General features: G+C 51.4%; 1 protein-coding gene across 5 annotated transcripts in view; it reads right to left on the minus strand.

Annotated features, from left to right (window-relative positions):
* Window positions 1-24,093, minus strand: part of RAP1GAP2 (RAP1 GTPase activating protein 2) — a 191,363-nt gene that overhangs the window by 101,031 nt on the left and 66,239 nt on the right. For all 5 annotated transcript variants that reach the window (XR_006196347.1, XM_042914756.1, XM_042914755.1 and 2 more), the window contains exon 3: window positions 2,609-2,693. Coding sequence is in view for 4 of the 5 variants with exons in the window: in XM_042914756.1 (XP_042770690.1) it covers window positions 2,609-2,693 (85 nt within the window). In the remaining variant the exon portion in view is untranslated. The remainder of the gene's footprint in view (window positions 1-2,608; window positions 2,694-24,093) is intronic.

Genomic DNA, 24,093 nt, shown 5'->3' on the forward strand with positions numbered 1-24,093 from the left:
TGCTATGCTGTACACCTGAAACTCGTGTAACATTGTGTGTCGACTATACTTCAACATACAAAAATGTTCTCAGACCAAATTAAAAAAATAATAATAAAATAAACAAAACTTGCAAGGGTCTGCCTCTCCATCCCTAACTGAATGCTCTGACCATTCTGCCCTCCCTCCCGCCTCAGGCCCCGCCCCTCCCGCCTCAGGCCCCCGTCCCTCCTGTCCCAGGGCCTACAGACCCGGCAGCAGTGCTTGTGCATAGCAGTCTGGAATGCTGATTCTGAGAGTCTGCACTCCTAAGGAGCTCCCAAATGATGCGGGCCTTGCCGGTCCCTTGGCCTCACTTTGAGTAGCAAGCATCTGGAACACTCTCCTCCACTCTGACTGCATCTTTGCCCGACGAAGTCCTACTCAATTCCCAGGGCTCAACTTCAACATCCTTTCCTAAGAAGTCCTCCCTGACCCTCTCCAAGGTTAGGTTGGATTCCCTCACACACGTCCCTTGTATTGTCCCCAAGCTATGCTGGGCTTCTCCTTTGGAACACTGATCACACCTAACAGTCCATCCTGCATCTTAAAGTTAGTTTTTCAACTTTCATCTCCCTAGCTAGACTACAAGCTCCAGGAGGGCGGGCACTTCGATGCCTTGTTCGCCACCAGGTCCCCAGCACTCAGCAACGGGCTTTGCTGGCACATGGTCAGCACTTGCGGTAGAAAGCTGTTTGGTCTTGCCTTCCCTGCATCCACCTCCCCATCTTCTCCTCATGACACCCTAATTTTTCTTTGAGGAACCACCCTTCCCCCCACTCTCAGTTCTTTGGGCTTAGAGAGTGGGCCTGCGACCTGGGTCTGGCCAATCAGAGCCTCCATCATTCTGGCCGCAATGATTGGTTCAGAGACAGACAGGTGACCTAAGCCAGGCCCTCAAGCTTCCTCCCTGAGACTTCCGCTGGAACTGCTGGGGGAAAGATACTCTTCTTTCTACTGAAGTTACTTAGCAGGTAGGAGCTACTGTCACCATCCTGCCACCACAGAGACAGAGCTTGACAAAGAATGAAACCAACAGAGAAGAGAGATGGAAAGAGACAGATCTCAGATGCAGCCATGCCTGGAGTCTACAGTTGCCATTAGAAAGCAAGAAATTCCCTTTCATGCTTAAGCCAAAGTGAGTTTATGTTTCTGTCACTGGTACCCAAGAGTCCTGACTAATACAACATTTGAGCAAATACTGGGTGCTGAATGAATTAAATAAGCATGTGAGTAAGTAAAGCCTGCCAAGAGAACTCAGGGATTCCTCCTCGGAGACTTTCAGGGTTCTCCCCACAAACTCCTACCACCCATGAGCACAGTGACAAGCATCCCACATCCAAACTTGCAGACCAAGGGGCTGACACTCAGAACGCTTCTTGGCATTACTCCGTGCAAACTGGCTGACAGAGGCTGTCTGGCTGTCAATGCCCCTGGGTACTCCTCCAGGTGGAAAGCAGGGGTGTCCTCACTCAGCCCTGCGCCCCACCTATTCCAACCAGGGCAGGCTCTGGCTGTCATTCCAGGATATTCCCCCTTGTTGCACACCCTACAGCTCTCCAAGCGGTGGGCATTCTGTATGGGATGATAATGGAGCGGTGGCTCTCATCCACTTCTTGGTGGGGTGGGGGGGGGTGGGTAATCACTGTGCAGCAGATCGGTCAGGGGAGAGGGGGGACAGCAGAAAGCAACAGGGGAGAGATGCTTAATCATTTCCTTGTGAGTCATTTCACAGCAGAGCCCCCTGGACAGAGATAGAGGCTGGCATAGATGTCCCTTCAGATGACTCAGGAAGCAGGTGACCTCTTTAGAGCTAGTCCTCACCTGGCAAACTGTGGGAGGGAGGGAGGGAGGGAAGAAAGGGGATGCATTGCTGCCTAGGCAGGAATACTGGCTGAGCCTAAGTCCTCCCTGAGAGCCAGCTCAGCCCTGTAACCATTCTGGGGGGGCGGGAGGGGGGTGCTGAAAGATGAAGGGGGAAGGGCATGGTGGGGGAAGGGTACGGTTGCCTCAGGCCCTCTCCAGGAATGAGTAGTCATAGCCTGGGGTTCTGGGAGACAGTCTCCCAGGAAAGAGACTTGTGAATGAAGTGCGAATAGGAAAAGAATTACTGACCCCAAGAAGCTCCAGGGCAACTCTCCCACATGGGGATGACAGGGCCAGCCCAGGAGGGCCAGTCAGAGGCAGGAAGACCAGCATGCAAGTGCCATTCAAGTCCCAGGAGGGTCCCACACCACAGGACCCCCGCCTCCCCCAGCCCCAGAGCAAGGCAGCCCTCCTGGGCAGTGGTCCCTTAAGGCACCAGGCTGCATTCCAAGTCTCCTCACTTACTCCTGCCTGAGTCCCTTGTGCTGGACCCCACAGCTCCCCAAGGCCTCTTGCAACCCCATTCAGCCCCAGTCTATTTCCTCACTGCCCCTGACACCCCCAAGCCTCAGTCACACTTTCCTCCCACACTGGTGAGCTCAAGTGGACACTGCCTCCTGAAGTGTCAGGGCACTCTCTGGTTCCCACTGGATGGAAGTAGCCGGGCCTGGGACTGAAGGGACAGCCACCTCCCCTTCCCACTCACCAACTCTAAGCCTCTTACCTTCATGGTGGGAGGCGCAGTAAGAGGAGGGGACAGCGGCCGGTCTGGGAAGGTCACATCCGAGCTGTTGGCCAGCTCCTGCTTCCTGTGAAGAGGCCACAGAACACAGAAGACATGAGTCAGGGCCTGAGCCATTCCCTCTCTGCCAAGAGCAGCTGGGCATGAGGACCCGGTCTAACACACACTGCGTGAAACCAGAGTGGAATGCATCCTCTGCTGGAATGTCCTAAACCCTCCAGTGGGGCTATTCCACATGTGGTTCCTGCACCAGCCACATGGGCATCACCTGGGAACTTGTTAGAAATGTAAATGCCCAGGTGCATGCCAGAGTCTCCAGCAACGGGGCTAGGAAGCTGGGTCTTACGATCCCTCCAGGCGACTATGATGTCCACTGATGTACCGGGGCCACCACTCTTAAGACATACGGGACCCACAACACCTAAGGGCCTCCAAGGCACCAACAAATGCTTCAAGGCATCAAAATAAACTAACTGTTTTACCACAACAGCAAAGTTTGACACAGTGGAAAATAACTAGGCCCTAAAACTGTAGCAATTACCGTTTATCTTCAAGTTTTTTCATTTGTCAAAATTATAGGGGTTAGCAAAATACTCTACATGTATACGTTTAGTAGATGTATTTCAAAATACATTTTAATTAAGGACCAGCAAAAAGACAGAGACAGAAGAGGAGCATAAACATTTGTGATTCATCCTTCCTGGGTACCCTTTGCCCCTTCCCCCCGCCCCCTCCCCCACCCCACACACACACCAGGGCCAGAGAGCTGACCTCCGGAGGATGGGGCTGCCTGCTGTGTAAGCTGCAGGTAGAACTTATTTTAGTTCACGTGGGCTAGGACCATGGAGAAGCAGCTAAACAGAGTTATGTCACCATGACAACATGACTGTGACAAGTTCACTGCTCTCACACACTCCCCACTTGCCATCTGGCCCTTGCCGGTGACCAGGGAGTGCTAGTTCGCAGTCTCATCACCAGGCACGATGTTTGCAGTGAGATAAGTCTCCGGAGCAACGATTGATTATGCAACAGGGCCAGCTGGGCAGAACCTGGGGGAGCCCCAGACGAGGGACTATGGTGTCCTGGACGTGCCCTGGCTATCTCCCGGGACAGCAGCGAGAGGTGCGGATATGACAAGCCCAAGAAGACCAGGCTGAGCCATCAAAGCTCCCAACTCTGCTGCCGTCTCCTTCTCTAGAGCTCCACCCTGAAGCAGCCAAGAGAGTCAGCCTGACACCTGGGTCACACTTAAATGACCAAAGGACCCCCACTGCCACCTTGACAGAATGCTTCTTGTACTTTGCAGCCCACATCTTGCCAACGGGGATCACAGCCCCAACCCCAAGCCTCCTTCATGAGAGAGGCCCGGCCTCCCCACAGAGCCTGGCCTACCTGCCTTTCCAGAGGCAGCCCTTGCCCTGAGACCCACACACCACCCCAGCCTGGCTCCCCTCAGCCCACAGGGCAGGCCCAACCTAAAAGAAGACAGGCCAGGTGCCACGGGGCCCTGTCTCCCCGGCACGACCCCTGCCTGCCCCCGCAGCTGGCCATGCCTCATCCTCATCTAGGCAACCAGGGAAGGAGACCGCGTGAACGTCTTGGCAGAGGATCCATATGACCCCATTGACCTCAGCCTGTCAATCCCCCTTTCTGATCCTCCGTCTGCCTTGCCCCTCCTGTCTTCCTGAACCCAGTCTCTCTCTGAGGGCAGGAAAGGTGGGGGACCCCCTCCCTCCGAGTCCAGACTATAACCGGCCCAAGAACCAGCAGGGCCATGACTCAGCACATGTACGTGTGTGCATGCACACACGCACACACACACACGTGAGGAATGCATGAGGCTCCTTCCACCTCTCAGAGCCACCGCCTCCCCGTTATGGCCTGGAACCGGCGTGGGGTCCAGCCCAGCTGCTCTGGCCCTCACCTGCCTGTGGACCCCACAGAGCTGCGTCCCAGCACAGACTCACCCCCTCCGGTCACTCTGCCTTTTCCCCTGCAGCCTCTGCTCCGTCCTCAATGGGCCCAGCCTCTGAGAGCCATGGTGGGGGAAAGGGAGTGGCGGGAGGGAGATGATCAAGGATGGGGGCACCACCCTCGGGTCCCCTCAGGTGAGAATGGACAAGGGCTGCTCCCCTTGGGGCCTGGCAGCCAAGGAGGAAGAAGCATGCAAGGAAGGCAGAGGAGGCAAGCCCCCTACCCAAAGTCTACAGGGCTGTGCAGGGGGTTAGCTGAGGACCTCTGGACTAGTCCGCTGGAGGGAGCTGTGGCAAACTTGCCTGACAGCAGTCCTGGCTCTCCAGACACACTAATCCCAGAGGAGGGCAACACTGGCAGGTCAGCTGGTCAAAGGACGCTCAGATACACAGTCACACTGTCCACTTCTCTCCCTAAGGTACTCAACGTCCCCTCCCATGGGACCAGAGCAGATGTGATTATTACTCAAGGTCCCTGAGTCTCAGGCAAAGGACCACTGCCCCCAACGCTCCCTGGGCTGAGCCCGCCTTCCCTGCACCAGCCCGTTTTCCCTGGATGCTGGAATAAGCCCCTGGGACCAGTCTCCAGGGAGTGGTGAGGACAATTTGTGGGGAACACAGGGTGTCTTCCAGCCAGAAGGATTTCCTGAATGATGTCTGGAGCCTGGAAAGTGCTGGAGCAGGAATGGGCACCAGGGGCTAGCAGCTTTGCACCAGTTCTGGGCTCTTCCGAGATACCAGATGTGATGCCTGGGTAGGTAGAAGGCAAGACTGCTGCTCTCAGAAAGATCCGAACTCAGAGTACACCCAGGACCTTGGCTGCAAATCGACCCTTCACTGATCGGTATATATAGACGGCTCAAGTGGCCTATGGGAGGGGAGGGGACGTGTGTCCCCTTCCCCACGCTCAACTCCGAGGAGCCAAAGGTACTTAATCAAGAGCCAACCGCCTCTTATGGGTTGAATCACGTCCCCCCCAAACAATATGCTGAAGTCCTAACCTCCAGGCCCCATGAATGTGTCCTTATTTGGAGATGTAATCAAGAGATCATCAGGGCCGTCCCTTAATTCAATCTGGCTGGTGTCCTTACGAGAGGAGAAGGTAGCCATGTGAAGACACAGACACAGGGAGAACGCCACATGACAATAGTGGCAGAGACTGGAAAGAGGCGGCGGGAACACCGAGGGTTGCCAGCCACCGCCAGAAGCTGTAGGAGGCAAGGAAGGAGTCTACCCCAGAGGCTGCAGAAGGAGCAGGCCCCTCTGACACCTTGATTTTGGACTTCTAGCCTCCAGAATAGAGACAACAAAGGTTTGTTGTCTTAAGGTGCAGGTCCGTGGCACTTGGTTACAGCAGCCCCGGGAGACAAATGTGCTACCCAAGTCCCAGGTGCTAGCCTCGGCCTTGTAATTGGAGGACCAAAAACAAAGACGATGAAATCCCTGCTTCAGCGTCATCACCCCAGCCATGGTCAGCTGGGCTCAACCTCGTCCTGCCCCCGCCCTCACAACCAAGGACATTCGTTTGGGAGCCACCCTCCCAGGGACAGCCAGGCCCAGCCCAGTCACCAGCTGGTACTGTGATAAGACGAGTAAGAACTTCGGTGCTCAGCGCCATTCCAGCCGAGAGAACTGGCAAACAAATCATACATAAGTCGGTGAAAGTGACACGATTACACCAAGAGATAACCTTCAGTCTGCTCTCATTTATTAGAAGCATAAGGCAAATTATTAGCAGAGGTGGTGTCCTTACTATTACTTATAACAACTTTCTTGAGACCCACGGTGATCCTGACATTATCACGGCACTGAGTCTGAAACTGCCTCACTGGCCAAGCCAGCTGAATGCTCATACACAGCTCTGATGACATGGGACCCATGGGGCGGGGGGGGGGGGCGCCAGGGAGAACAGAGAGGCGGCAGACAAGGGAGGAAGAAGATCATACAGACAGCTAAAAGAGAAAGGTGGTAAAACAGGCAGGAATGGGAGGGTCAGGGGCCTCCTCCAGCCTCCGGGGGTCCTGGAGGTGCTACCCACGCAGCATCCCTCTGCCCCAAAACCATCTGCCACTGAGGGTCTCTGCTCTGGGATTCCTTCCCCAGAAGCATGGGCGATCCTGGGGCAGCTGGGAGAGGGCCTGGCTGGCTTTAGCCAAATGCAAACCTCTGGAGGAAGTGATCAGAGAGCCTTTGGGAGAAGCTGAGAAAGCCAGGAGATGGGTCACCAGATGGGACTGTTCACAGGGCACTGGACACACCCCAGGTGGGGGCCCTACTTACAGTACCCTGGCCTCCAGCTCCTCCCTATCCAGCTTCGATTTCTCTACCCTAGACCATTTGAGGCCACCGCAGCCGCCATGTCCCCCACACTTCTATGAAAGTGCCCTCCACTAGGGATCAAGGGACTCCCAGGTTCCAGTCTGGCTCCACCCACCACCCCACTGCATGACCTTGGGTAGGTTACCTCACTTCTCCACATCTGCAAAGATGGGGGTGATGATGTTCTGAGGAATTAAATGTAATGGCCGTGAAATAAAACATAAAATCCTATACAAACGTAGACTATTGTTATTTTCATCATATTTATTGTTACTATAACCCAGAAAATGGTGATCTGGTCTCCGAGTAGAGAGAGAGAAGTGAGGGTCCAGGACTGTTTAATGTCTCTGAAAACATTTCTGGCATCTCAAATAAGCACCCATGCTAGCCCCAGGGAACTACTCTCAGGAGCATAACCACTGGTTAATAATCAACAGGAAAACCTTTCACCTATCAGCAGATGGCTCTGGGGCCAGGTTTAAGCCTTCCTCCGGAAGAGAGTTCTCCCAAACCCACAAACCCCCTCTGCATCTCTCACCCCACCAGGTCCCCAGCCACCCAGCCATGCTTGGCTGGGTTTTCTCCCGTTTTCCAAATAGCCAAGCTAAAGGAATGCAGACAGTTGGCCACTATAAGAAGCTTCCCGGGAAAACGCAACCAAAAAGGAATGAGGCATACCATTCACAACAGCCAAAAGGTGAAAAGAACCCCGTGTCCGCACGCAATGAATGAATAAACAAAATGTGGTCTGTGGATGGAGTATTATTCAGCCATAAAAAGGAACAAAGTACTGACCTATGCCACAGCGTGGATGAGCTTCGGAAACATTACGCTACGTGAAAAGACGCCAGACACAAGAGGCCACATGTTATTATGATTCCATTTACGTGAAATGTCCAAAACAGGCACATCCAGAGACAGAAAGTAGACTAGCAGTCACCAGGGGCAGACAGAGAATGGAGAGGAACGGGGAGTTTCTTTCCAAAGTGATAAAAATGTTCTGGAACTACATGCTGGTGACAGTTGTACAACTTTGTCAATACACTAAAAAGCATTGGGTATAAAAGGGTGAATGTTATGGCATGTAGATTAAAACTGAATTTTTAAAAACGAACAAGAGAGAAGGGGCTAACTGGACTCTAGTTCTGTCACTTCTGCTTACTGTCCTCTCCGGCTGCCCTTTGGTGCCCGCAGGGCCCCGGGCTGTGCAAGCTCTGCCTGTGCGGCAATGCTTCAGACACTGACTGGGATCCCAGCCACGCCCTTCGTCCCCACTCCCAGCCCTCAGGAGTACCTGCACTGTCACTGATTTGGAGAGATCTTCTGAGTTCTAGCTGATCACATTTCCCCATCCTATACAACCAACTAAACCATAAACAATAGGAAATAACATAATATAAAAGATTCATGAGAAATCATCGTAAGAATCAGACACAATAAGAGGAAAGAAGAATTAGAAGCCTGACGAGCTGAACCTCAAAGTCTCAGTCTCTCCGCTTTCTCATCTGCAGAATGGGCGGGCTAACTCCCAACGCCCGTTCCCTGAACAGGACTCAGAAAATCGTGTTCAACTCCTCGAGGGCTAGTGTCTTGACAGTTTTTATGGTGGCAGATACTTATGTGGTCCCTGGGTAAGGCGGGCCAGGGGGACGGATGAGCAGGGGACACCAGGCCGGGTGCAGGCTGAGGTCCATACCCAGAGGAGTCTGCCTTGCCGGCTACAGAGACCCCAGACCCAGCACACAATCACATAACCCTCATTCTGGCAGCAAGCAGTGCTGGGGCATCCCCATGGTTGGAAGCACCTTGAGAGGCTCCGTGCAGGCATGGCCAGTCACCCGGGCAGCAGGCTGGATGGAGTAGAGAGAACCAGGCTCTGGCCTCAAGCAAGGCAGGTGGGCAGTGTGTACAGTAAGATCAAAAGCACCGGCTTTATGGCCCAACAAGCCTGGATTTGAATTCCAGCCTTACCGATTAGCTATGTGACCCTGGTCAGGTCACTTCATCTCCATGCCCCTCAGTTTCCACATCTGTAAAATGGTGTAACTATACCCACCTCACCAGTGGCCTGAATAAGCCTATAAAGCACTTAGCACAGTGCCTGGCACACAGCAAAAACATGATACCTGGCCACTGTCGTTGTTGCCAAGGCAGCCATCAAATGAGGGGGGAGGGAGTGGGCGCAGGGGAGGGGGGTCAAGGCAGAAAGTGAATCTGAGCACAGAGAGGAGGCAGGGACAGCTTCAAACCTGGGGGAACTCGGATGCCCACGTACTTTGGACCCTAAGCTTGGGAGGCAGGGACAGGAGAGCCCAGCCACTGTGTGGGGGCCACCAGGCTCTTGGCACATGCGCATGGCTTGATTCCAAGCCCCAAAGGGACAGACGGAGAGGTGAGGGAGTTAACGTCTGTCCTGTGCTGGGGCCGATGTGGAAGCGGAGAAGAACAGAGCCCCACGGGGCTGGCGGGGAGGCGAGGGGACACAAGGGGGCACAGGATTCGGGAGTGAGAGGTGCCAGCAGGCGAAGGGAGTGAGTACCAGTGCCCCACCGGTTCCCCTTGAGAAGAGCAGGCACTGCTCACCTGGAAGCATCTGGCATGGTTGACTCTGGTGTCATGTCCCATCCCCGTGCACACTCTAATTGGTTCCTGGAGATTCGGACCCCAACTCTGGACCTTTGATGACTCAAAATTCCCCAAGGATGCAAAATGGCAAACCCCCACCCCCACCATGCACACCCAATCCTGGGGTTCATGGACACAGACCAGCAGCCCTGGGAGAAACCATTAGAAACCATTCAACAGCCTAATCACACTGACAAGGACATCGAGGCCTGGAGAGGCAAGGGGAGGTGCCCAAATCCCACAGGCAGCCTCTCTCCTGTTCTCCAGAGAGCGCAGTTCCCAAATCACCTCAGCACGAGTGTGCAAAAAGTGAGCAGGTCACATCTCAGGAAGAACCTATCAGGAGGCACAGCTGGTTTAGAGACACATATTTATAAAGCATGAATGTCGGGGTGCCTGGCTGGCTCAGTTGGTAGAGCATGCAACTCTTTTTATTTTTTTAAGATATTTAAAACAAATCTCCACAGCCAACGTGGGGCTTGAACTCATGACCCCAAGACCCCAAGACCAAGAGTTGCACGGTCTACCAACTGGGCCAGCCAGGTGTCCCAGAGCATGCGACTCTTGATCTCGGAGTCATGAGTTCAAACCCCATGTTGGGCATAGCGCTTATTAAAAAAAAAAAAAAAAAAAAAGGCATGAGCATCAGGGGTCCATCCACGGGGTCTGTGGGTCCCCCATAAGGAATGCACTGACAGCAGAACCCAGGGCAGCACAGGAGGTGAATAAGCCACACCCTGGGCAATGAAAGGGGGCTACACATGGGACCAAGGGGAGTTCTGGGTGATACTTCGTGCCTGTAGCTTCAAAGAACACGCTGGCTTCTCTCCAGATGTGTTGAGTGAGGATGGCAAGGAGGGCCCCGAATCCCTCGACTGGGCCAGAGGTAAGAAAAAGGACAGGCACCAGGAGGAACAGGACAGGAGGGTGACCCCGCCCTGGAGACCCGGCTATGGCCCCTGGTTAGGGACAAGTGAGCCTCCTGTATTACATCTCAGAGCTGATGGACCAGCCTACACACACAGGCACATCTCCACACTCCTGGGAAAAGCCTTACCCAACAGACAACTTTTAGGACTGACTGACGCCATACGGCTCACACATGAGTAAGCGCAGACTCTGAGGGGTGTGGTGTGGGCCCAAGAGTCACGGAGTCAGAAATTTGGGTGTTGGGGGACACCTGGGTGGCTCAGTTAAGCTTCTGACTTTGGCTTAGGTCATGATTTCACAGTTTGTGAATTCGAGCCCCACACTGGGCTGTCTGATGTCAGCACAGATCCTCAGCCCCCCTCTCTTTTTGCCCCTTCCCCCATGCTCGCTCGCTCTCTCTCTCTCAAAAATAAATAAACTTTTTTAAAAAAAGGTCATTTAGTGATACAGTAGGAAGAAGAGAAGCTAAAAGGCTGGGTGTCAGAAAACCAAGTGATGGGTGCTTCGAACATGACACATCTGAGGAGAAGAACTAGGTTTGTGAAAGGCAGATGATAAAGCGTTCATTCTGGACACACCGCAAGTCAGGGGGTCCTGGGAAACCCAGGAGGGATCAGGAAAGTACAGAAGCCTTAGCAGAGAGTCAGGAGTGAGGAGAAGAGAGGTGCGGGTACGTGTGTCATCCAGACTAAACGCACTGTATCACCTGGAAACAGCTTCCCTCACGTGCTCAGCCTCAGCGCTCAGCCACTCTGCTTGGCACCGTCTGGCCTCAGCTGAAGGAGCCACATCATGGTCAGGGCAAAGATGGCCAGCTCACAGGGTCACGGCCTCAGATAGCTTCAGAACCAATATCACAAACCATGGAGCCACAAAAGCACAGAATATCAGCATTTTCCCAGCCTGTTAGTATTTCATGACCTGGATGCCAAGTACGTGGGGGCTTACTGCATAATTCAGTTTAGATGTATGGCATGCATCACAACAAAAAATATTTTTTTTAATGTTTATTCTTGAAAGACACAGAGAGACAGAGCGTGAGCAGGGGAGGCGCAGAGAGACAGAGGGAGATACATAATCCGAAGCAGGCTCCAGGCTCTGAGCTGTCAGCACAGAGCCTGACACAGGGCTCGAACCCACGAATCATGAGATCATGACCTGAGCCAAAGATGGATGCTTAACTGACTGAGCCACCCAGGCACCCTAACAAAAAATAATTTTTAAGTAGTTCTCTCTCACTTCTTTTAGGAGAGATAGATATAAATATGGATATGGATACGAACATAGAAGTAGAGACAGACTATATCTGTCTCTGTTGAAACTTCCATGATGAACATATCAGACTGATTACCTGCATTTATTTTGCTTCTTCTAAAGCCCCTTAAAATAACAGTTTTTTTTTTAAGTGTGAAATGACAAGAGCAAATGTAACAGAAGAGGAAAATCCAGCCTATAAAAGATGGCTTGTGCCTGGAAGATGGGCTGGAATGACCCCAGCGGAGTGTTTGATACTTAAGACACAGAGCCTTTGGACAGCCTCCCAACCTGTCACTTCCTCAGCTGCCAGATGACCTTGCCAACCCTCACCACCATAAGAAACTGAGCAACAATCCCTGAGAAAAGACATCTGGACTCCAATGGAAAGGGCAGTTTGCTACCTAATCATCACCCTGCATGGAAGCTCCCAGGTGGCAGGCCAGCCCAAGCACACAGTTCCCAATCCACTTCCTAGTGCCTCACTCTTGGGTACAGAGAGACAGCCAAGGATGGCCAGACATTTGAGGAAAGACTCCAGCATCAGGGAGAGATGTCAAAATAATCAAGAGGAACCCGAAGGTAACAGACAATGCAAGGAACCAATGGGGACCCCAAAACACTACTATAAAGTAATATCCCCAGAGAGATAAGACAAGATTTTGTATCCATGACACAAGGAGAGAATGCTATAAAAAAATGGAATGATCAGGAGAGAAAGAGATCTTAGAAAATAAAAACATGATGTGAAGACTAAGTCAGAGTTCCCAAAAAAGAACAAGAAGACAAAGATGTGGAAAATGAAAAAGAAAAGATAAAGATAAAAACATGAGAGGATCCAATACCTGACCAAAAATGGTTCCAGGAAGAAGTAACGGATAAGAAAGAGAGTTGTGGTAGCTAGTCTCCAAAGTTGGCTTCCTGATGAGCATATCTCTTGATGCGGATGCCCGTGTACCTCCCCTTGCCTTGAACCTGTGCTGGCCCTGTAACTCAGTTTGGAACAACAGAATGGGACAGAAATAACATTACTTAACTTCTTCCAAGGCTGAGTCACAGGAACCCTTGAAGCTTCCACCTCGATCTCTAGGAACATTTACTCTAGGGAAAACAGCCAGCATGTAAGAAGTCCAACTATCCTGAGACTACCGTCCTATGGCCAGTCACATGGAGATACAGATACCAGCCAAATTCCAGATGTTCCAGACATCCAGTCCACACCACACACGTGAAGAAACCATTTTGGACATTTCAGCCGCAGCAGATGCGACAAGAGAAACCTAGGAACCAAGCCAGAACTGAGGCCCCAGACGTATGGCCCCAGCTGAGCATCCCAGCCATCTCCAGCCATCTGAGCCATCCAGGATGAGGTCTCAGGCATTGTGAAGCAGAGATGAGCCATCCACCTTTGATGTGCCCTACCTGAAATTCTAACCTACAGATTTTGTGCCTAATAAAATGGCTATCCTTTTACCATAACAGGTGCAGTAGGGGATAGAGGGCTCTGGAAGTGAAGCCTCCTGATGAAAAGAACAGAACTAACAGGATATCTAATAGGTGCAAACTCTTGGTAGAAAAAAAAAAAAAGACTACTCAAGGAATTATGACAATAAATAAAAATAGTAAAACAGAAAAACAAAAATAAGTACACAGAAAACTATGCTAATGGAAGAAACGCATTAATCACTAACTCCGGGAAAAATAAAAACTTCTACAAGAAAGGAAACATAATTATAGTGCCCTCCTTGGCTCAACAATAAGCGATTCTTACACAATCATAGTAAGTAAAGCTCGACTATTGAACCAAAAAATGAGGCTAACATAAGGATACACTGCTTACTACGTGGTCCCAAGTCTTGGCAGAATTCCTAGTAGACCCCAGGAGCGAAAAAGCCCCACATCCTCATGCCCAGCATAGGTGTGTGTTAAACCATCCATGTTAAGGAACCACCCAACTATCTGCCGGACTTGGGCTCACCTCGCTAAGCTATCACTCCACCACACTCCCAGACTCTGCCTCTTAACTCTTAACTCTTCTGAATATGTTATTACTCAGGAACACGCCAGTTATAGAGTTTCATCACTGGCTCAAACAACTGAGTCTCGGTGGAGACAGACCATAGAATTTCAGGGTAAATATGTAGTCTTTTCAATGAATAATGCTATTCCCAATCTCTGAAAGCTTCGTTCATTAGAAAGACAAATGCTTGGAGCTGTTTTCCAACACTGAGACAGAGCACGTGGCCCCTTTTCATTCTCGCCCTTTCCTGTGTGTGACCATGGTACATCACTGGGAGATGAATGGCCAGGGCAAGGGGTCCACCTGCAGCCAAGCAACCAAGCATAGCTGACTCAGCCCAGGGGGTCAGGGCTGCGATCTCACCTTACCAACATGCTCCAATCCAACCTCCAGAATCTAATGCCGATGAACCAAACCTGTGATATCAGCCCTCTTGCCTCCTCCTAGCATTAGCTTCTTTCCCCGGGAAATTAGGAAAGGAAGGACAAGATAACTGTGCATGCCTCCAGGAACACACTGGAAAACAGGCATGACCCTTGCAGTGTGGTATGACTGGAAGGTTCAGAAAAAGAACTTGGCAACCCAGAGCACACTGGATAACCAAGATCTCCAAGTAATGAACAGAAACTCACTCCCCTGGCCAGGCTCACCTCCTGACTCAGTGAGAACAGAGGGCCTTGATGGGCTGCCCCTGTCCAGGCCGCTTCCCTGGTCTCTGACATGAACCCTGCCTGCCAGGCCAGCCCCCAGCATAGTGACCGGTACTGAATGAACTAAACAGTGGATAAACAAAATGAGGAGCTCACAGACCCTGAGAGCTGGAGGGCTAAAAGAGCAGCATGGGACAGGCCAGTGTTACCTCCACTGCAATTTGGCTGAGTAGACCAGATTGTTACTTTGACCTCAACTTCCTGCTCAAGAGGCAGAGGCAGAGTAAACCCATTCCCCGCTAGTTTGGTCTAAGCTCATGTCACTCCCTTGATCTTGGATTACTCCTCTGGACATGGATGGTAAAGATAATAAAAATATCCGTACTTCCTCATCCTCATCATAATCCTAGCTAATATTCATGTAGTACAATGTAAAGCTCTTGACAAGCATTATTTCATTTAATCTTTTCTACAACCCTATGAAGGAGGTACAGAACCATGCTCCCATTTTACACATAAAAAAACTGAGGCTTAGAGAGGTTAAGTGGAAGGTCCTACAGCAAGTAAGTGGCAAAGCTAGGATTCTAAGGGACCCTGGGTGGCAAGTTCTAAATGGCTCCCCACCGCAGTAGCCCTGGTCTCTGAGAGCTGGCGGCTCAGACACTGGAATCATTGGCTAAATTCTGTTGGGAAAAGAGTAGTTCAAGAGCCTTGAGGGTTTCCTCCTAGACCAACGTGATGCCCAAAAGATATGCTGCTTGGGAAGAGAGCCTGACATGAGTTATTTTGGTTCTTGGGTTTTTTTCAAGAGAAAGCTGCTTTTCATTTGCTAACTCCCTACAGAAATATCTTTTAAATACAAATAACCTATCCTGGATTATTTCAAAGGACATTACTGAGGGGCACCTGGGCGGCTCAGTCGGTTGAGCATCTAACTTCAGCTCGGGTTAAGATCCTGCAGTTCGTGGGTTCGAGCCCTGCATCAGGCTCACTGCTGTCAGCATGGAGCCGGCTTCAGATCCTCTGTCCCCCTCTCTCTGCCCCTTCCCCACTTGTGCTCTCTCAAAAATAAATATTTTTTTTAAAAAGGACATCACTGAGTGAGAGGCCATCACTCTATTTCTGAATTGTACATTTTTATTATAAATATCATTACATACTCATTGGGGGAAAAAAATTCAAAGAATCCAGAGGCATCTAATGAAGGAGTCTGGGTGTGGGGAAGGGCCTTGCCACATCTACTTCCTGCAACCCATCAAGTCAGAGCACACGAGGCCTCAGGGAGCAGGCCCAGCACCTGCCACAGGGAATCGGGGCTGAGGAGAGGCTGCTGCTTTGGCCCCCCTGCTGCATCATTTCCAGCTGCCCTGGTCACTTAAGTGACAAGCTGATGCATCAACGTCAGTAACACTGGAAGGGTCTGTCCACGGAAATGGCATTATTCTCCCCAGGAGGCACGAGGTCGGCCTCCACAGGCAGCTGGGGCCACTGAGAATTAAAGGCCCCTGCCCAGGGACTCTGTCACCCCCTCCCAGATCTACTCTCTGCCCCAGCTGGCCAGACCAAAGAGTGACAGGAAGAGGCCACATCTAGGCCAGCCACAAAAATCATCCAGCCAATGAGCGCCGCTGAAGCCCGTGGACTCAGAACCTGAGAGCGTGTGGCAGGATGTAGAGGACACAGAGCCTCCTTCTGCTAGAGGAGGCGGGCACAGCTTCAAGACTTGGGGGGCACCCGGGCCCTTTGCTGGCCTCCAGCGTGCGCCTAAACATTGCCTGGCTCCCGTGGCCACTCAGTCACTATTTGTTGAATGAATTGAAGAGCTTGAGGGCCATGCTGGGCCAGTGCCCCATGAGAAAACATGATGAGAACCTTCCAGCCAGATCCTCCATGAAATGTGTCTAGTTGCAGGCCGGCATGGTAGCTATATACGCTCTGAAGGCAGGGGCCACGTCATCAGCCCACCCACGCCCACGGGGCCCAGGGCCACATTCCTTCACTGCAGGCCCTCAAAAACTAAGACCTTACATTTGCATAATAATTACACTGATGAGGTTTCTTATCACCTTCTCTGCCAAGCACAATTCTGTGAGGATGATCAGGACAAGGAGATGTTTTCATCTACATAAATGAGTCAGCTGAGGCTTGGGAAACACAGCCAGTTCTTGGAGGGAACCCAGAACTCTAAACTCAAGAAGTCTGACTCCACAATCTGCGGTCCGAGCTATCCCGTTCATGCACCGAGTGAATGAACAGGCCACCGAAGCAAAGAATAAAAGCGAAAACAGCTGCAGCCCCTCTGCACCACCACCACCCCCTGCCCCCTCCGCCTTTGGGCAGCAAAACATGGACTGGCTGAACTTCACCTTCCCTGTTCCGTCAGGGTCCAGCCCTGTGAGCAGGGTTCTCACTTGCAGTGCAAACTCCAAGCTCCTGAGGAGGACACCTAGTGTGCTCCTTGCAACCCCCCACACCTCCCACGGTGCTGAACAATAAATTCCCTCGGCAGAGCAAAGGACATGGCCAAGGACATGGCCGTGTGCTTGTCAGGGTAGCACCTGCTGCTGCTGCAAGGTTCACCTGGGTAGCTGGGAACACAATGAGCCATCATTGGGCGGAGGTGCCCCCCCCCCCCCCCCCAGCAAATCTGACCTCCAGTCCCCACGCTCTCCCTGGAGAGAGGAGAACAGGCAGAGGTCCAGTCGGCCAAGAAGCCCACAGGCCAGGGGTGACTGCAGCAGACCGTCTGGCTTTGCCACCGCTCAAAGGTTAGTGATCTCTGGCCCCCTGCCTGTCCTTTCTTGGTCCCTCTCTGGACCGGAAGGTGAGCAGAGGGCCACCCACCCACGTATCTGGGTCAGAGCCTCTGAGGCCTGACAAGGCCCCGGGCCACACGGCAGTGCCCTGGGATTCTCCTCCAGTTGTCCCAAGCCACATAAACAGAGCTAATGCCCAAAGCTCAAAAGCCAGCTCCCAAGGGAGGCAGAGGCTTTATCCTGCTTGGAGCTGCACACGGAACAGATGAATGGGATTTTTTTTAAGGTGTTTGTTTTACAGATTTACAGAAGCGGGTTGGGGGCAGGGGAACCCGGCAGAGGGGCAGAGGATGAAAAGGGAGAGAGAAAAGAGAGAAAAGGGAGGAGAGAGGAGAAAGAAAAGGGAAGCTGCTGCAAGCTTTTAGATCGAAAGACACTTCCCTCCTTATCTAGGCCAAAATCCATCATTAAAAGGCTGCAGAGCTGGAGAAACCCCAGTAGGTCAGGTACACCCAGAGGCGGGGCCTATGGCAAGAACGTCAACGAGAACCACACAAAGGGCTGGGCCAGGTCTTTCTGGGTCCTCAGGAACCCTGACAGAAGCGTCAAGAATGGAGGAAACCTGTGAGCTCTCCCTGGGTGTCCCTGGAGGAGCAGCAGGGAATTTCACGTGGCGTGACCTATACACAGGAAGTGCTTTTACCCTGAGGCTGGGGACCCCAGAAAAGGCTCCACGTCCTCAGAGCTGCCAGTCCGGTCCTGGACTGGTCCCCACAGGTTCACACCCTCCCCCAAAAAGCCACTCTCTCCAGCTCCCCAGCCCCACCATGTGGTCTCCTGGAGACCTGGAAATGAAGAAGGATGGAGGTGATCCAGATCAGGGGGCTCCGTAACCCTGCGCCTCCCTCAGAAGAGGGGCTACCTGAGACCTCTCTTCACCCTCCCCTCCAAGCCCGAGGATTATATCAGGCACAGCCATGGGAAGGGCCATCCGTAAGAGCACAAAGAGCTCCAAAGGCCCATTTCTCCTCCTCGGGAATCTAGTGTTCGGGTGAGTATTTATAAAGCACCCATCATGTGCTGGCGCAGAGCTAGCCTGCAGGGATATCATGTAAGTCACGCCTGACCCCCTCTTCCCCACCCAAGGCCTCAGTGCATCTCACTAAGTCCTCACCACCTCCCAAACTGGTCTCTTCTCTCCACCCCACTGTCACCTGGTCACCTATCAATCTCTCACCTGGACAACGGCCACCCCATCCTAACCCATCTCCGTCCACCGCACCCCTCAATCTATGCTCCAGACACAAGGATCTTTCTAAAGTGAAAAGCTGATCACACCCACCAGGATAACCATAATTTTAAAAAATAATAGTAAATAACAAGTGTTGGCAAGGACGTGAAAAAACTGGAACCCTGTACCATGCCAGTGGGAATGTGTAACCGCGCAGCCTCTTTGGGAAACAACGGGCAGCGTATCCTCCGAGAGTTAAACACGGAGTCAGCACACGAGCCAGCAATTCCACTCCTAGGAACATACCCCAAAGAAGTGAAAACACGGGTTCAAACAAAAACTTGTGCACAAATGCTCCCAGTAACACGACTCACAATAGCCAAAATGTGCAGATGACCCAAACGACCAACCACAGATGAATGGATAAATAAAATACGCTATGTCCTTTAAAAGGACATTAGTATAATAAGCCTTTAAAAGGAATGATGTCCTGGGGCGCCTGGGTGCCTCAGTTGGTTAAGCGTCCAATTCTTGATGTCAGCTCAGGTCGTGATCTCGTGGTCGTGAGATCGAGCCCCACTTTGGGGTCTGCACTGACAGTGCATGGCCTGCTTGGGATTCTTTCTCTCCCTCTCTCTCTGCCTCTCCCCCGCTCACATGCACACTCTCTCTCTCTCTCAAAATGAATAAACTTAAAAAAAAAAATGTTTTTAAAGGAACGATGTACTAACATAGGCTAAAAGACAGAGAAAACACGATGCCAGGTGAGAGAAGCCCATCACAGAAGACCACATATTATAGGATTCCATCTAAGTGAAATGTCCAGAATAAGCAAATCTGGAGACAGAGGGCAGATTGGTGGGTGGTTAGGGGTGTAGAGGGGAAAGGGAGAGACTGCTACCGGGGACAGGCTTTCTGTTTGGTGATCAAAAATAATGCCACCGAACTGTACACATCAAAATGGCTACAATGTAAGTTCTATGTGTATCCACCACAATGAACAGAAATGAAAGTGGAAAATTAGTGCAAAGTAAATGGCAGCACCCTCCTTTCAATGGCTCCCCTCCACCATTAGGACCAAACCCAACTCTTTAACATGCCCTCAAGAGCCCCTTGTCTTGGACCCACCCAACCTCATCTCATCCCTCTCACGTCCCCTCCTCACCTGCCCCCCAGCCCACAAAACCTGTCCGTTCCTCTACTGAGCCACCTGTCACTCCCACCACAGCCCTCCGTCCACTTTCTCCTTGCCCACACCCCCTCTCCAGACTTGCCAGAATGTCCCTTCCTGGAGATGGCATGCCCACCCTGGGTCAGGCCCCCTGTGCTGTCTGCTGCCACAGCACAGCCTCCCGTGTCACAGCACCCAGCCCCTCCACCGCAACCACCCGCTGGATCCCTGTCTTCCCCACCCGACTGAGCGCTCCGTAAGGGGAGGGATCAGGCCTGCCTCATCCCCACTGGGTCCTCAGCACCTACCCAGCCTCAAGGACCAAAGAGCAACGGGGGACATGGATGAACAGATGGACAACACCCCCAGGGGGTTTACAGCCAGGCTCAGAATGGAAAAGTGAATGGATGAGAGACCGGCTTGAACGTATGGGCACCAGTGGGGGTGTGATTCAGAGCAAGAGAGATCATGGGGACTGATCTAAATGGCAGGAGAGGGCTCAAGCCAAGGAGAGGGCTGGAGGAGGAGGCAGGACCATGAACGTGAGAAGTGTTTGGAAGTGGGGCCAAGCCAGGCGCGTGCAGGGGAGCGGGGAGGGAGGGAGTGGGCAAGTCCAGTGCCCATCCTGACTGTGCACACCCTCTGGAGAGAACTATTACAACTCTATAGCCTCTGGGTTCGGCATGTTATACACAACATCTCACTGACCCTCACAACCACGGCTATTATTACCCCATCATGCAGGTCCAGAGAGGTGCGGTGCCTTGCTCCAGTTTGCCTGGCTAAGTGGGATCTGAGACTAGGTTCGCCCAAGTCCACGCTGGGGGTCCAAGGCAGCAGAACCCCCAAATGTTCCAGGACAGGCCCATCAGGACAGCTGCACCAAAACTGGAGGATGTCCTGCCTTCTTGAGAACCAGAACTGTCTGGCTTCCTCCATGTGCCCTGGACTGGCCACTGCCTTCAGGGAAAAGGCTCCTGCACATTTTCTTTGTGAGGCTATTAAACCCCCAAGGTCAGGACAGTATTGAATGAGCCTAGTGAAGAAAAACATCTGCCCCACATCCAATCAGGTATCTTAACCCAATGCCCTTGCCTTGGCAATCCATCTTTCATGGCAATAATACAACTTCCAGAGAGTAGGGGTCCCCACAGCCCTGACCACCTTCAATGCACCCTCTCCCTACTCAGTCTCACCCACACTGGGGCTGCGTTTGCTGTCCCTATGAGGACCCCCAATTGTCTGTCTCCTGCTCGGGCCTCTCCTGTCAGCTACAGACCCCACTGCCAACTGAACATCTACACTTGGGATCTCACAGCACCTCAAAATCAACATGCCCAGAAGTGACCCCATTTCCCCCAACCTGTTCCTCCTCCCAAGTTCTGTCTCCCAAATAAAGGCACTGAGCACCCTGACTCTTCCTCCTGCCTTATGCCTGACATCCAACCCCTACTACTCAAGCTGTGTCGTGGACCAGCAGCAGGACGTCCCCTGGAAGCTGGTCTAAATGCAGTTTCTCAGGCCTACCCCAGACCTGCCAGTGGGAATCTGCAATTTGACAAGATGCCCAGGTGACGTGCACAGACAGTAAAGTTTGAGAAGCGCAGCTCCAACAATCAATGATCCCTTCATTCTACCTGCTACATTTTTCCCGGGTCCGTCGATGTCCTTCCATCCCCCTCCACCAGCATCCCGAAGCCACTGACATCTTCCTAACCAATATCCACAATCCCACTCTTGTCCCACTCCAATAATTTCTCCCCAGGAGCTCCAGTGACCCTTCAAAATGTAAATCTGATCATATGAGCCACATAAGGCCTTGAAATGTCATCCTATTACCCTCCCTATGAAAACCAAATGTGATTCGTTCATTCCTGTTGAGCATCTTCTATGTGCCAGGCACCGTTCCAGGCCACAGAGAGAGAACAGTGAACAAAACAGACAAAAACCTCTGCCCTCTTGGAGCTCATATTCTAGTGGAGGAAAGAGATAATCAACACCTAATAACATAAAAAGTTTAAATATGAGGTATATCAAGTGCTGGCAAATGCCACGAAGAAAAATAAAGCAGAGAACAGTTTGCAAATTTAAACAGGGTCATCAGAGAAGACCTCGATGAGAAGATGACATCTGAGAGAAGACCTGAAGGGAGTGAGGAAGCAAGTGGTGAGGGTGTCTGGGGAAAAGCATTCCATGTAGACAGAACAGCAAGGGCTATGGTCCTTAAGTAGAAGCATACCTTAATTAGTCAAGAAGTCGCAAACAGGCCAGTGTGGCCAGTGCAGACAGAGCCCAGAATAAAGAACAGGGGCTGAGGGCAGAGAAATCATGGGGGAAAGAAAAGAAAGAAAGAAAGAAAGAAAGAAAGAAAGAAAGAAAGAAAGAAAGAAGAAAGGAAGGAAGGAAGGAAGGAAGGAAGGAAGGAAGGAAGGTAAGGAAGGAAGAAAGAAATCACAGGGAACAGATCATGTAGGGCCCATGGCCATGGTAAGAACTTTGGCTTCTACTATGAGGAAACAGGAAGCCATAGAAGGCAGAGTTGTAAGCAGAACAGAGATGTGATCTGACTGACAGATTCAAAGGATCATTCAGACTGCAGTGTTGAAGAACCGTAAGGGGGCAGAGTGGCAGGGAGCAGGGAGGCCAGTGAAAAAGTCACCTTGAGGCATCTGGGTGGCTCAGTCAGTTAAGCATCTGACTCTTGATTTCGGCTCAGGTCATGATCTCACGGTTCGTGAGTTTGGGCCCCACATCGGGCTCTGTGCTGGCAGCATGGAGTCTGCCTGGGATTCTCTCTCTCTCTCTGCCCCCTCCCCTGCTTGCATTCTCTCTCTCTCTCTCTCTCTCTCTCTCTCTCTCTCTCTCTCTCCCTCTCTCAAAATAAGTAAATAAACTTTAAAAATAAATAAATACAAATCAAAAAATACAAAGTCACCTCAATAACCCAGGGCGAGATTGAATGTGGGCAAGAAGAATACAGAGAAGTCAAGGGTGAGTCCGAGAATTTGGGCTAAGCAAGTGAGATGGTGAAAGCTACCTAAGGGATGAGTAGGGGGCTAGAGAGAGCACAGGAATTTCACTGTAGACCTGCTACATCTGGAATGACTTTCAGACACCCAGGTGAACACCAGGAGGGAGACAGAGAATTCCACAATGCATTGGAAGTCAGGGAAGGAGGAGGCGGTGAACTTGCCGGGAGACAGAGGGGAAGCGGGAGCGGGAGCTTTCACCAGCAAAACGGAGAAAGCATTCTAAGAAGGAGGGACCACTGAGCTGTGTCAAATGACTCTGAGCTGAGGGCAGAAAGGCAGCCGTGTGGCGTCGTGGGGAGCAAAGCCAGAGGTGGTCTTCTGGAAGTTCTGCTGTAAAGGAGAGCGGAGAGCAATAGCTAGAGGCAGATAAGGGGCTGAGGGAGGTCGGGGCTCATTTGTCTGCAATGACTGCCTCATTTTCTCCAGCTTCAAACCTTCCCGCTTGGACCTTTCAGCTAGCTCAGGCTCCGTCCATCTCCGGTCTGAACCTTGGCTGTCCTTTCTCCCTTCTCCTGGCTCACCCCCTTTCCACGGGCAGGTCATTTGTTCTCCAGCTTCCAGCTCAACCACCTGGGGGCCAAAGGGGGAGGCCAAGGTGAAAGTTAAACTCTCCCTGGAAAATGATAAGAACTCATTGTCCCCAGAAAGGAGCTATAAATTTTTCTGAAATTCCGACCATTCCTCCCTTTGAGTCTAGGATGTTTTCAGTCTTCAAGAGTCTTCACTAAAATGCAAAGGTCCCACCTAGTGAGAGGGGAGGTGGTAAGCCTCCTGTGGCCATCCTCCTTTCCTGCAGAGCTAAACTCACAGGGAGGCCCATGTTTTCTGGGCACCACACTTCATCCCAACCTCTCATTCACCCTCAGAATACAGATTCTTTTATTATCCACACTTCACAAATGACTATCCTGAATCTCTGAGAAATTAAACAATTTATGCACAGTCCCAGGGCTACAAAATCGCAAAGGCAGGATTTGAACCCAGGCCACTTGACTTCAGAGCTCACATTCCATGGAGTTTTTCTGGTTGGTTATTTTTCTGGCTTTTCCACTTTTTTTTCGGTCTGCTGACTTTTTTTCACTCCTAAAATGGTGGTAAAACATACACAAAATTTACTATTTTGACCATTTTAAAGAATACAGTTCAGGGGCGTCTGGGCAGCTCAGTCAGTTAAGCATCCGACTTAGGCTCAGATCATGATCTCACAGTTCATAGGTTCAAGCCCCACATCAGGTTCTGTGCTGATAGCTCAGAGCCTGGAGCCTGTTTTGGATTCTGTGTCTCCCTCTCTCTCTTCCCCTCCCCCACTTGCACACTCTCTCTCTCTGTCTCTCTCTCTCAAAAAAAAATAAATAAATAAACACTAAAAAAAATTTTTTTTTAAACACTACAATTCAGCAGCTTTAGGTACATTTGCACTGTGTGCAACAGACACTGACACAGGATTTCTGACTCCCAAACTTGTTGATCACTCCAAAAGGAAATGATCTGTTGATTTTTAATAAT

Source organism: Panthera leo, chromosome E1 (genome assembly GCF_018350215.1).
Source record: "Panthera leo isolate Ple1 chromosome E1, P.leo_Ple1_pat1.1, whole genome shotgun sequence".
Classification (NCBI taxonomy): Eukaryota; Metazoa; Chordata; class Mammalia; order Carnivora; family Felidae; genus Panthera; species Panthera leo.